This window comes from Scyliorhinus torazame, chromosome 4 (genome assembly GCF_047496885.1).
Source record: "Scyliorhinus torazame isolate Kashiwa2021f chromosome 4, sScyTor2.1, whole genome shotgun sequence".
In the NCBI taxonomy this organism is placed as follows: Eukaryota; Metazoa; Chordata; class Chondrichthyes; order Carcharhiniformes; family Scyliorhinidae; genus Scyliorhinus; species Scyliorhinus torazame.
The window spans coordinates 358,305,297-358,319,574 of NC_092710.1; the positions used below are offsets into that span (position 1 = coordinate 358,305,297).

The 14,278-nt window shown below is 61.6% G+C and overlaps 1 protein-coding gene across 1 annotated transcript in view; it reads right to left on the reverse strand.

Annotated features, from left to right (window-relative positions):
* The window catches only part of LOC140411518 (calpain-1 catalytic subunit-like), a 250,389-nt gene that overhangs the window by 119,679 nt on the left and 116,432 nt on the right, over positions 1 to 14,278 (reverse strand). The window contains exon 4 of the mRNA XM_072500605.1: positions 361 to 476. Within this exon, the coding sequence (XP_072356706.1) occupies positions 361 to 476 (116 nt within the window). The remainder of the gene's footprint in view (positions 1 to 360; positions 477 to 14,278) is intronic.

Here is a 14,278-nt window from a genome sequence, read left to right on the forward strand (position 1 = left end):
CCCCGCCCCCACCACCCCTCCACACCCTCCAATCCACCAGACCCGACCCTCCCTCCCCCTTCTCCCCAACCTGCCCCGGGGCGATCCACCCACTGAGTGCCCCCCCCGCCCCCACCACCCCTCCACACCCACACCCTCCAATCCACCAGACCCAACCCTCCCTCCCCCTTCTCCCCCAACCTGCCCCGGGGCGATCCACCCACTTTAGTCCCCCCCCCCCCGCCCCCACCACCCCTCCACACCCACACCCTCCAATCCACCAGACCCGACCCTCCCTCCCCCTTCTGCCCCGGGGCGATCCACCCACTTTAGTCCCCCCCCCCGCCCACACCACCCCTCCACAGATCCCCCTCGAGTCACCTGGAAGTGGAAGATTCCGGCATACTCCTCAAAACTCTGTCCATGAGGCACAACCCTGTGTAATACCTGCTCATTCAGGGTGAGAGAGGCGATAGCAGCCAGGAGCCAGCAGTCACCTGCAGGAGGAACACACAGAGTCAAACATAGCGGACGGATCGGAGGTCAAAACACAGCCCATCAACCTGGACCCATCAACCTGGACCCATCAACCTGGACCCATCAACCTGGACCCATCAACCTGGACCCATCGACCTGGACCCATCGACCTGGACCCATCGACCTGGGCCCATCGACCTGGACCCATCGACCTGGACCCATCGACCTGGACCCATCGACCTGGACCCATCGACCTGGACCCATCGACCTGGACCCATCGACCTGGACCCATCGACCTGGACCCATCAACGTGGACCCATCAACCTGGACCCATCAATCTGGACCGGCCCATCAACCTGGACCCATCAACCTGGACCCATCAACCTGGACCCATCAACCTGGACCCATCAACCTGGACCCATCAACCTGGACCGGCCCATCAACCTGGACCCATCGACCTGGACCCATCGACCTGGACCCATCGACCTGGACCCATCGACCTGGACCCATCAACCTGGACCCATCGACCTGGACCCATCAACCTGGACCCATCGACCTGGACCCATCGACCTGGACCCATCAACCAGGACCCATCAACCTGGACCCATCAACCTGGACCCATCAACCTGGACCCATCAACCTGGACCCATCAACCTGGACCCATCGACCTGGACCCATCGACCTGGACCCATCAACGTGGACCCATCAACCTGGACCCATCAATCTGGACCGGCCCATCAACCTGGACCCATCAACCTGGACCCATCAACCTGGACCCATCAACCTGGACCCATCAACCTGGACCCATCAACCTGGACCGGCCCATCAACCTGGACCCATCGACCTGGACCCATCGACCTGGACCCATCGACCTGGACCCATCGACCTGGACCCATCAACCTGGACCCATCGACCTGGACCCATCAACCTGGACCCATCGACCTGGACCCATCGACCTGGACCCATCAACCAGGACCCATCAACCTGGACCCATCAACCTGGACCCATCAACCTGGACCCATCAACCTGGACCCATCAACCTGGACCCATCAACCTGGACCGGCCCATCAACCTGGACCCATCGACCTGGACCCATCAACCTGGACCCATCGACCTGGACCCATCGACCTGGACCCATCGACCTGGACCCATCGACCTGGACCCATCAACCTGGACCCTTCAACCTGGGCCCATCAACCTGGAACGGCCCATCCTCTTTACTCCCTCACTGCCCTCTCCCTCTTTACTCCCTCAGTCCCTCCCTCTTTACTCCCTCAGTTCCTCCCTCTTTACTCCCTCAGTCCCTCCCTCTTTACTCCCTCAGTCCCTCCCTCTTTACTCCCTCAGTCCCTCCCTCTTTACTCCCTCAGTCCCTCCCTCTTTACTCCCTCAGTCCCTCCCTCTTTACTCCCTCAGTCCCTCCCTCTTTACTCCCTCACTGCCCCCTCCCTCTTTACTCCCTCAGTCCCTCCCTCTTTACTCTCTCTGTCCCTCCCTCATTACTCCCTCAGTTCCTCCCTCTTTACTCCCTCAGTCCCTTCCTCTTTACTCCCTCAGTCCCTCCCTCTTTACTCCTTCAGTCCCTCCCTCTTTACTCCCTCCGTCCCTCCCTCTTTACTCCCTCAGTCCCTCCCTCTTTGCTCCCTCAGTTCCTCCCTCTTTACTCCCTCAGTCCCTCCCTCTTTACTTCCTCACTATCCCTCCCTCTTTACTCCCTCAGTCCCTCCCTCTTTACTCCCTCTCCCTCCCTCTTTACTCCCTCTCCCTCCCTCTTTACTCCCTCAGTCCCTCCCTCTTTACTCCCTCAGTGTCCCTCCCTCTTCACTCCCTCACTGCCCCCTCCTGTTATTCTTGCCATTACCTTTTCTAAAGGCACTGTTATTGGTTCTGCATTGATACATTCTGCCACTCCTCAGGGTTACCAACTATAAATAACGTGGGCTCACAGGAAAAAAGCAAACAACACAAAATGTAATCAATCATCAAATTAGTCAGCAAATTAATCGGTGTAATGTGTTGAAATGTTACCTGTGTACATGTGTGAGTGTGTGTGTGTGTGTGAGTGTGTGTGTGTGTGTGAGTGTGTGTGTGTTGGGGGGGGGGTCAGTGGTCCCAGTGGTCAGTCGTTGCAGCAGTAATATTTTGGTTATGTACCTGCCAGCTCCTGGTCCCAGGACAGACCGAGATTAAGAGAGATGAGGTGTTACAAATGAGGGGATAAAGTGCATTTCGCTAGGGAGTGGAGGAGCTGGAAGGATCAGAGGCAGGGCTACTGTGAGCCGGAATTGTCAGAAGTTAGTGTTGTGTTCTCCTTCTTCATGTAGCATAAGCTGCCTCCTTGATGTCGGCTCTGACAAAGGAAGGTTCAGACTTGGAGATGGTTTAACACATTCATTGAACAGTTAACAATTCTCCTACAAAGAACAAAGAACAAAGAAATGTACAGCACAGGAACAGGCCCTTCGGCCCTCCAAGCCCGTGCCGACCATACTGCCCGACTAAACTACAATCTTCTACACTTCCTGGGTCCGTATCCTTCTATTCCCATCCTATTCATATATTTGTCAAGATGCCCCTTAAATGTCCCTATCGTCCCTGCTTCCACCACCTCCTCCGGTAGTGAGTTCCAGGCACCCACTACCCTCTGCGTAAAAAACTTGCCTCGTACATCTACTCTAAACTTTGCCCCTCTCACCTTAAACCTATGCCCCCTAGTAATTGACCCCTCTACCCTGGGGAAAAGCCTCTGACTACTTGAGTTCGACGCTCCTGCTGATCTTGCTGTAGTAGCTCAGTCTAACTAACCAGTCTGCTCTCAGCCATGCGGTGAGTGTGATGCTTCCTGATCTGCCCCTGTCTCTCTGAGTGTCGCCTGTGGAAAGAGAGAGAGCCTGTGTGCCCTGTCCTTTTATATGGGTAGCCCCCTTGTGGTAGTGCCACCTCTGGGTGTCTTGACTGCCCATTGGTCGTGTCCTATCTTACTGACCTATCGGTTGAGTGTCTGTGTGTCATGATGCCTCTGGTGCTCCCTCTAGTGTTTATTTAGTCGTAGTGTTTTACATTAACCCCTTGTGTATTTACAGTGATGCACATCAACACAGTTAGGGCATGATCAGGAAGGTGCTGGGCTAAATGAGGAGACAAGGAAGGTCATGTGGTGACATTGAGCGAGCCCACTCTCCCGGAAATCAAAGATTTTCTGGGAAAGATGGACGTGTAAAACCGGCGAAGGAACTATATTAGGGATAGGCCGCCTGGAACAGCTGGGAGCAATAATAGACACCAAATCCCACCGTATTGAGTGGCGATAACCAATGGATCTATGGGGAAGGAAGATCCGGCACCTTGTCCAAACTATCGCTTCAGTCACAGCAGAATGGAAGCTGCACATTAGCCGGAAGGGACTTGGGAGTCCTTGTTCACGATTCTCTTAAGGTTAACGTGCAGGTTCAGTCGGCAGTTAAGAAGGCAAATGCAATGTTAGCATTCATGTCGAGAGGGCTAGAATACAAGACCAGGGATGTACTTCTGAGGCTGTATAAGGCTCTGGTCAGACCCCATTTGGAGTATTGTGAGCAGTTTTGGGCCCCGTATCTAAGGAAGGATGTGCAGGGGCCTTGGAAAGGGTCCAGAGGAGGTTCACAAGAATGATCCCTGGAATGAAGAACTTGTCGTATGAGGAATGGTTGAGGACTCTGGGTCTGTACTCGTTGGAGTTTAGAAGGATGAAGGGGGATCTTATTGAAACTTACAGGATACTGCGAGGCCTGGATAGAGTGGACGTGGAGAGAATGTTTCCACTTGTAGGAAAAACTAGAAGCAGAGGACACAATCTCAGACTAAAGGGACGATCCTTTAAAACACAGATGAGGAGGAATTTCTTCAGCCAGAGGGTGGTGAATCTGTGGAACTCTTTGCCGCAGAAGGCTGTGGAGGCCAAATCACTGAGTGTCTTTAAGACAGAGATAGATAGGTTCTTGATTAATAAGGGGATCAGGGGTTAGGGGGAGAAGGCAGGAGAATGGGGATGAGAAAAATATCAGCCATGATTGAATGGTGGAGCAGACTCGATGGGCCGAGTGGCCTAATTCTGCCCCGATGTCTTATGAAGCAACAGGGAACGTGGGGAATAATAGCGCAGACTTTCCCAGGGAGGGCGGAGGTGCCCTCAATAGTGATAGAGGGTAATACATCCACCCCATAGGCAGTACCCCATTAGGGAGGAAGCCGTTGAGGCAGTAAGGGTCATAGTGTAGGACCTACAGGAACAGGGATAGTGTAACGCACCCACTCGACAACTAACTCCCCGATTTGGCCAGTAAGAAACCAGATGGCTCGTACCGACTAACGGTAGATTATACCAGCCTGAACAAATACCGTGAGGGAATATCCTATCGTGGCGAACCCAACCACAATACCGAATAACCTTCGCCCAGAACAGAATGTGTTCCCAGTATTGGCGCCGCTAACAGGTTCTGGTCCATCGAGGGGCTGGTTTAGCACAGGGCTAAATCGCTGGCTTTTAAAGCAGACCAGGGCAGGCCAGCAGCACGGTTCGATTCCCGTACCAGCCTCCCCGAACAGGCGCCGGAATGTGGCGACTAGGGGCTTTCCACAGTAACTTCATTTGAAGCCTACTTGTGACAATAAGCGGTTTTAATTTCATCCCAGTGTGGGAGGGACATCAGAATGAACTGGCATTTACTGTCGAGGACTAGATTGACCCAAGTATCAGCAGTCTGGCCATATTCCACAGACATAATAATAACAATCGCTTATTGTCACAAGTCGGCTTCAATGAAGTTACTGTGAAAAGCCCCTAGTCGCCACATTCCGGCACTTGTTCGGGGAGGTCGGTACGGGAATTGAACCCGCGCTGCTGGCCTTGTTCTGCATTACAAGCCAGCTGTTTAGCCTGCTGTGCTAAACCCGCCCCTAACATACGGCCCTGGTTATAGCCCAGAGATGCCGAAACCCCAGATCGTACGAGGGGTCAGGCATGCGCTGGGGTTACTTAACTACTGCAGGAAAAATTACTCAGAACTCGCTGAGCAGGAAATCTCCTGGCGGACAAGCGCGTACGGATAACGCCTCGGCCCTTAACCCAGCGTCCATGCTAGTTCGAGAAGGTGAGCTACACAGTTGCTTCGAGGAGGTTGATGAAGGTGAGAGTGGCGGGATTGCAGAGAAACCATTGGAAGAGGAGGATGGGTGGGAATTGTATGTCGACGGATCGAGGAAATACCACCAGATCCCACGCCCAGCATGGGTGGTAGTGGATGGAACAGGTGCTGTACTGAGAGGGAGTCAGATCCCCGGAACAATGTCAGCTCGAGGGCTGGAACAAATAGCCCTAACAGAGGCATCGTGATTAGCTGCAGGAGAGAGGGTGAACATCTCCACCGACAGCCGGTATGCTTTCGGAGTAATACACGATTACATGATAGCGTGGCCTCGAGGGGGGGTACATAACCGCCTCAGGGGGGCATGTGCAACACGAAAATCACACAAGGGAACTGGGAGGAGCCGCCAAAGCAAAGGCAGAAGCTGCAGTAATTAAGATAAGTGCCCACAAAAAGGATACACACAGCGCAGGAGCGAGGCAATGATTCCGCAGACAGGGCTGCTAAAGCTCTTACAGAGAGGGCAGGAGGAAGGAATAAAGACAGTTGCTGCGTATGAACCAGACTCGGAGAGCGTAGGGAAGATACAACTCGCAGCAGCAGGAGAAGTAGAGGAATGGGAGCAGGTGGGAGCTGAAAAAGATTCGGAGAATATTTGGAGGAAGGACGGGCGTGCAGCAGCCCCCAATGTGTACAGCAGGCCTGACGAAAGGTTTATCATGGAGCAGCACACACTGGGAGGGATAGAATGATTCAGCAGGATATCAGCAAGTCTCAGAAGTCTCCTGGTGCTGATAGACAGGGTCACCCGCTGGGTGGAGGCATTCGCCCCCAGGGACAGCTCAGCCGGAACCGTTGCTAGGATACTCACGGAGGCTGTAATACCGCGGTGGGGTGTCCCACCGCAGCTGGACTGGGACCAGGGCGCTCACTTTACAGGGAGAGAAGTGAAGCGGGCTTGTGGCCTACTGGGAATCAGACAGTGAATTCACATCCCGTACCCCAAAGCTCAGGCAGGATAGAAAGGACAAACAGAACTCTTCAAAACATAGAACATTACAGTGCAGTACAGGCCCTTCGGCCCTCGATGTTGCGCCGACCTGTGAAACCACTCTAAAGCCCATCTACACTATTCCCTTATCGTCCATATGTCTATCCAATGACCATTTGAATGCCCTTAGTGTTGGCGAGTCCACTACTGTTGCAGGCAGGGCATTCCACGCCCTTACTACTCTCTGAGTAAAGAACCTACCTCTGACATCTGTCTTATATCTATCACCCCTCAATTTAAAGCTATGTCCCCTCGTGCTGACATCACCATCCGAGGAAAAAGGCTCTCACTGTCCACCCTATCCAATCCTCTGATCATCTTGTATGCCTCAATTAAGTCACCTCTTAACCTTCTTCTCTCTAACGAAAACAGCCTCAAGTCCCTCAGCCTTCCCTCATAAGATCTTCCCTCCATACCAGGCAACATTCTGGTAAATCTCCTCTGCACCCTTTCCAATGCTCCCACATCCTTCCTCAAACAGCCTGACAAAGGCCCTAATGGAGACGGGACAGGGATGGAAACATCTTACCCGCTATATTACTGAAGATACGAGCTTCCCCGGCTAGAGGGATGGGACTGACACCCTTTGAGTTGATGACCCCAGGGCCACGGGTCTTCCCGAGGAGGTAGTGACAGGGGCGCAGAGCTTTGCAACGCAAGGGAAAGGATTCAATTAGATCAGATACCGAGCTGAGCAGCAGGCACAGCCTAAACGGGGAGGTGGTAGAAACTCAGAGAATTAGAGATTAGAGAGAAGGACTGCAACTGAACCCAAAAGCCCAAGACCAGGGATACGGTAGCGGTCAAGGAACCTCTCCAAAGAGCAGGATGGGCCCACCTGCCTCCTTTTGTGTGGGAACCTGGCCTTGGAGGTCAGAGCTGAACACTGTACCCATGTACTAGATAGACTCGGATGTAGTGATGATGGGTGTTATAATCTCAGTACTTGTGGATGTCAAAAGCCTACCTGCTGCCCCGATTGGCTGAACTCCTCCCGGACGGAGACTAGTTAGGGTTAGGAAACCTAAAACCCTATTACATGTCAGAATGGTGTCTATAACGTCTCAGGGTTCTCAGAGGTACAGTCCCAGTGCCACGCTCGTCCCAGTGCCACGCACATCCCAGTGCCACGCTCGCCCCAGTGCCACGCTCGCCCCAGTGCCACGCTCGCCCCAGTGCCACGCTCGTCCCAGTGCCACGCTCATCCCAGTGCCACGCTCGCCCCAGTGCCACGCTCGTCCCAGTGCCACGCTCGCCCCAGTGCCACGCTCGCCCCAGTGCCACGCTCGTCCCAGTGCCACGCACGTCCCAGTGCCACGCTCGCCCCAGTGCCACGCTCGCCCCAGTGCCACGCTCGCCCCAGTGCCACGCTCGCCACAGTGCCACGCTCGTCCCAGTGCCACGCACATCCCAGTGCCACGCTCGCCCCAGTGCCACGCTCGTCCCAGTGCCACGCTCGTCCCAGTGCCACGCTCGTCCCAGTGCCACGCACATCCCAGTGCCACGCTCGCCCCAGTGCCACGCTCGCACCAGTGCCACGCTCGTCCCAGTGCCACGCTCGCCCCAGTGCCACACTCGCCCCAGTGCCACGCTCGTCCCAGTGCCACGCTCGCCCCAGTGCCACACTCGCCCCAGTGCCACACTCGCCCCAGTGCCACGCTCGCCCCAGTGCCACGCTCGCGCCAGTGCCACGCTCGCCCCAGTGCCACGCTCGTCCCAGTGCCACGCTCGCCCCAGTGCCACGCTCGTCCCAGTGCCACGCTCATCCCAGTGCCACGCTCACCCCAGTGCCACGCACGTCCCAGTGCCACGCTCGTCCCAGTGCCACGCTCACCCCAGTGCCACGCTCGCCCCAGTGCCACGCTCGTCCCAGTGCCACGCTCGTCCCAGTGCCACGCTCACCCCAGTGCCACGCTCGTCCCAGTGCCACGCTCGCCCCAGTGCCACACTCGTCCCAGTGCCACGCTCGCCCCAGTGCCACGCTCGTCCCAGTGCCGCGCTCGCCCCAGTGCCACGCACGCCCCAGTGCCACGCTCGTCCCAGTGCCACGCTCACCCAGTGCCACGCTCGTCCCAGTGCCACGCTCGTCCCAGTGCCACGCTCGCCCCAGTGCCACGCTCGCCCCAGTGCCACGCTCGTCCCAGTGCCACGCTCATCCCAGTGCCACGCTCGTCCCAGTGCCACGCTCGCCCCAGTGCCACGCTCACCCAGTGCCACGCTCGCCCCAGTGCCACGCTCGCCCCAGTGCCACGCTCGTCCCAGTGCCACGCACGTCCCAGTGCCACGCTCGCCCCAGTGCCACGCTCGCCCCAGTGCCACGCTCGCCCCAGTGCCACGCTCGCCACAGTGCCACGCTCGTCCCAGTGCCACGCACATCCCAGTGCCACGCTCGCCCCAGTGCCACGCTCGTCCCAGTGCCACGCTCGTCCCAGTGCCACGCTCGTCCCAGTGCCACGCACATCCCAGTGCCACGCTCGCCCCAGTGCCACGCTCGCACCAGTGCCACGCTCGTCCCAGTGCCACGCTCGCCCCAGTGCCACACTCGCCCCAGTGCCACGCTCGCCCCAGTGCCACGCTCGCCCCGGTGCCACGCACATCCCAGTGCTACGCTCGTCCCAGTGCCACGCTCGTCCCAGTGCCACGCTCGTCCCAGTGCCACGCACATCCCAGTGCCACGCACATCCCAGTGCCACGCTCGCCCCAGCGCCGCGCTCGCCCCAGTGCCACGCAGACCCCAGTGCCACACTCGCCCCAGTGCCATGCTCGCCCCGGTGCCACGCTCACCCAGTGCCACGCACATCCCAGTGCCACGCTCGCCCCAGTGCCACGCTCGCCCCAGTGCCACGCTCGCCCCAGTGCCACGCTCGCCCCAGTGCCACGCTCGCCCCAGTGCCACACTCGCCCCAGTGCCACGCAGACCCCAGTGCCACGCTCGTCCCAGTGCCACGCACATCCCAGTGCCACGCTCACCCAGTGCCACGCACATCCCAGTGCCACGCTCGCCCCAGTGCCACACTCGCCCCAGTGCCACGCTCGCCCCAGTGCCACGTACATCCCAGTGCCACGCTCGCCCCAGCGCCATGCTCGCCCCAGTGCCACGCAGACCCCAGTGCCACGCAGACCCCAGTGCCACGCTCGTCCCAGTGCCACGCAGACCCCAGTGCCACGCAGACCCCAGTGCCACGCAGACCCCAGTGCCACACTCGTCCCAGTGCCACGCTCGCCCCAGTGCCACACTCGCCCCAGTGCCATGCTCGCCCCGGTGCCACGCTCACCCAGTGCCACGCACATCCCAGTGCCACGCTCGCCCCAGTGCCACGCTCGCCCCAGTGCCACGCAGACACCAGTGCCACGCTCGTCCCAGTGCCATGCAGACCCCAGTGCCACGCACATCCCAGTGCCACGCACATCCCAGTGCCACGCTCGCCCCAGTTCCACGCAGACACCAGTGCCACGCTCATCCCAGTGCCACGCACGTCCCAGTGCCACGCAGACCCCAGTGCCACACTCGCCCCAGTGCCACGCAGACCCCAGTGCCGCGCTCGTCCCAGTGCCACGCAGACCCCAGTGCCGCGCTCGTCCCAGTGCCACGCACATCCCAGTGCCACGCTCACCCAGTGCCACGCAGACCCCAGTGCCGCGCTCGTCCCAGTGCCATGCTCGCCCCAGTGCCACGCAGACCCCAGTGCCACGCTCGCCCCGGTGCCACGCACATCCCAGTGCCACGCTCGCCCCAGTGCCACACTCGTCCCAGTGCCACGCTCGCCCCAGTGCCACACTCGCCCCAGTGCCATGCTCGCCCCGGTGCCACGCTCACCCAGTGCCACGCACATCCCAGTGCCACGCTCGCCCCAGTGCCACGCTCGCCCCAGTGCCACGCAGACACCAGTGCCACGCTCGTCCCAGTGCCATGCAGACCCCAGTGCCACGCACATCCCAGTGCCACGCACATCCCAGTGCCACGCTCGCCCCAGTTCCACGCAGACACCAGTGCCACGCTCATCCCAGTGCCACGCACGTCCCAGTGCCACGCAGACCCCAGTGCCACACTCGCCCCAGTGCCACGCAGACCCCAGTGCCGCGCTCGTCCCAGTGCCACGCAGACCCCAGTGCCGCGCTCGTCCCAGTGCCACGCACATCCCAGTGCCACGCTCACCCAGTGCCACGCAGACCCCAGTGCCGCGCTCGTCCCAGTGCCATGCTCGCCCCAGTGCCACGCAGACCCCAGTGCCACGCTCGCCCCGGTGCCACGCACATCCCAGTGCCACGCTCGCCCCAGTGCCACACTCGCCCCAGTGCCACGCTCGCCCCAGTGCCACGCACGTCCCAGTGCCACGCACATCCCAGTGCCACGCACATCCCAGTGCCACGCACGTCCCAGTGCCACGCACGTCCCAGTGCCACGCTCGCCCCAGTGCCACGCAGACCCCAGTGCCACACTCGCCCCAGTGCCATGCTCGCCCCGGTGCCACGCACATCCCAGTGCCACGCACATCCCAGTGCCACGCTCGTCCCAGTGCCACGCACATCCCAGTGCCACGCACATCCCAGTGCCACGCACATCCCAGTGCCGCGCTCACCCAGTGCCACGCACATCCCAGTGCCACGCTCGCCCCAGTGCCACGCTCGCCCCAGTGCCACGCTCGCCCCAGTGCCACGCTCGCCCCAGTGCCACGTACATCCCAGTGCCGCGCTCACCCAGTGCCGCGCTCACCCAGTGCCACGCTCGCCCCAGTGCCACGCTCGCCCCAGTGCCACGCACATCCCAGTGCCACGCTCGCCCCAGTGCCACGCTCGCCCCAGTGCCACGCAGACCCCAGTGCCACGCTCGCCCCAGTGCCACGCTCGCCCCAGTGCCACGCACATCCCAGTGCCACGCTCGCCCCAGTGCCACGCTCGCCCCAGTGCCACGCAGACCCCAGTGCCACGCTCGCCCCAGTGCCACGCTCATCCCAGTGCCACGCTTGCCCCAGTGCCACGCTCGCCCCAGTGCCACGCAGACCCCAGTGCCACGCACATCCCAGTGCCACGCTCGCCCCAGTGCCACGCACATCCCAGTGCCACGCTCGCCCCAGTGCCACGCAGACCCCAGTGCCACGCTCGCCCCAGTGCCACGCAGACCCCAGTGCCACGCTCGCCCCAGTGCCACGCACGCCCCAGTGCCACGCTCATCCCAGTGCCACGCACATCCCAGTGCCACGCTCGCCCCAGTGCCACGCAGACCCCAGTGCCACGCTCGCCCCAGTGCCACGCACATCCCAGTGCCACGCACATCCCAGTGCCACGCACATCCCAGTGCCACGCACATCCCAGTGCCACGCACATCCCAGTGCCACGCTCACCCCAGTGCCACGCACATCCCAGTGCCACGCACATCCCAGTGCCACGCACATCCCAGTGCCACGCTCACCCCAGTGCCACGCAGACCCCAGTGCCACACTCGCCCCAGTGCCACGCAGACCCCAGTGCCATGCTCGCCCCAGTGCCACGCACATCCCAGTGCCACGCTCACCCAGTGCCACGCAGACCCCAGTGCCACACTCGCCCCAGTGCCACGCACATCCCAGTGCCGCGCAGACCCCAGTGCCACACTCGCCCCAGTGCCACGCTCGCCCCAGTGCCACGCACATCCCGGTGCCACGCTCACCCCAGTGCCACGCAGACCCCAGTGCCACACTCGCCCCAGTGCCACGCTCAGCCCAGTGCCACGCTCACCCCAGTGCCACGCTCGCCCCAGTGCCACGCTCACCCCAGTGCCACGCTCGCCCCAGTGCCACGCTCACCCCAGTGCCACGCTCGCCCCAGTGCCACGCTCGCCCCAGAGCCACGCTCGCCCCAGTGCCACGCAGACCCCAGTGCCACGCTCGTCCCAGTGCCACGCTCGCCCCAGTGCCACGCTCGCCCCAGTGCCACGCTCGCCCCAGTGCCACGCCCACCCCAGTGCCACGCTCGTCCCAGTGCCACGCACATCCCAGTGCCACGCTAACCCAGTGCCACGCTCACCCAGTGCCATGCTCGCCGCAGTGCCACGCTCGCCCCAGTGCCACGCTCGCCCCAGTGCCACGCTCGCCCCAGTGCTACGCTCGCCCCAGAGCCAAGCTCGCCCCAGAGCCAAGCTCGTCCCAGTGCCACGCACGTCCCAGTGCCACGCACATCCCAGTGCCACGCTCGTCCCAGTGCCACGCACATCCCAGTGCCACGCACATCCCAGTGCCACGCACATCCCAGTGCCACGCTCGTCCCAGTGCCACGCACATCCCAGTGCCACGCACATCCCAGTGCCACGCGCACCCCAGTGCCACGCACATCCCAGTGCCACGCACATCCCAGTGCCACGCTCGTCCCAGTGCCACGCACATCCCAGTGCCACGCACATCCCAGTGCCACGCACATCCCAGTGCCACGCGCACCCCAGTGCCACGCACATCCCAGTGCCACGCTCGTCCCAGTGCCACGCTCGCCCCAGTGCCACGCAGACCCCAGTGCCACACTCGCCCCAGTGCCACGCTCGCCCCAGTGCCACGCTCGCCCCAGTGCCACGCTCGCCCCAGTGCTACGCTCGCCCCAGAGCCAAGCTCGCCCCAGAGCCAAGCTCGTCCCAGTGCCACGCACGTCCCAGTGCCACGCACATCCCAGTGCCACGCTCGTCCCAGTGCCACGCACGTCCCAGTGCCACGCACATCCCAGTGCCACGCTCGTCCCAGTGCCACGCGCACCCCAGTGCCACGCACATCCCAGTGCCACGCTCGCCCCAGTGCCATTCAGACCCCAGTGCCACGCACATCCCAGTGCCACGCTCGCCCTAGTGCTACGCTCGTCCCAGTGCCACGCTCGTCCCAGTGCCACGCTCGCCCCAGTGCTACGCTCGCCCCAGTGCCACGCTCGCCCCAGTGCCACGCTCGCCCCAGTGCCACGCACATCCCAGTGCCACGCTCGCCCCAGTGCCACGCTCGTCCCAGTGCCACGCTCGTCCCAGTGCCACACTCGCCCCAGTGCCACGCTCGCCCCAGTGCCACGCTCGCCCCAGTGCCACGCTCGTCCCAGTGCCACGCTCGTCCCAGTGCCACGCTCGCCCCAGTGCTACGCTCGCCCCAGTGCCACGCTCGCCCCAGTGCCACGCTCGCCCCAGTGCCACGCTCGCCCCAGTGCCACGCACGTCCCAGTGCCACGCTCGTCCCAGTGCCACGCACATCCCAGTGCCACGATCGCCCCAGTGCCACGCACATCCCAGTGCCACGCTCGCCCCAGTGCCACGCTCGCCCCAGTGCCACGCTCGCCCCAGTGCCACGCACATCCCAGTGCCACGCTCGCCCCAGTGCCACGCTCGCCCCAGTGCCACGCTCACCCCAGTGCCACGCTCGCCCCAGCGCCATGCTCGCCCCAGCGCCACGCTCGCCCCAGTGCCACGCACGTCCCAGTGCCACGCTCGTCCCAGTGCCGCGCTCGCCCCAGTGCCACGCTCGCCCCAGTGCCACGCAGACCACAGTGCCACGCTCGCCCCAGTGCCACGCAGACCCCAGTGCCGCGCTCGCCCCAGTGCCACGCTCGCCCCAGTGCCACGCTCGCCCCAGTACCACGCTCGCCCCAGTGCCACGCTCGTCCCAGTGCCACGCTCGCCCCAGTGCCACGCTCGCCCCAGTGCCACGCT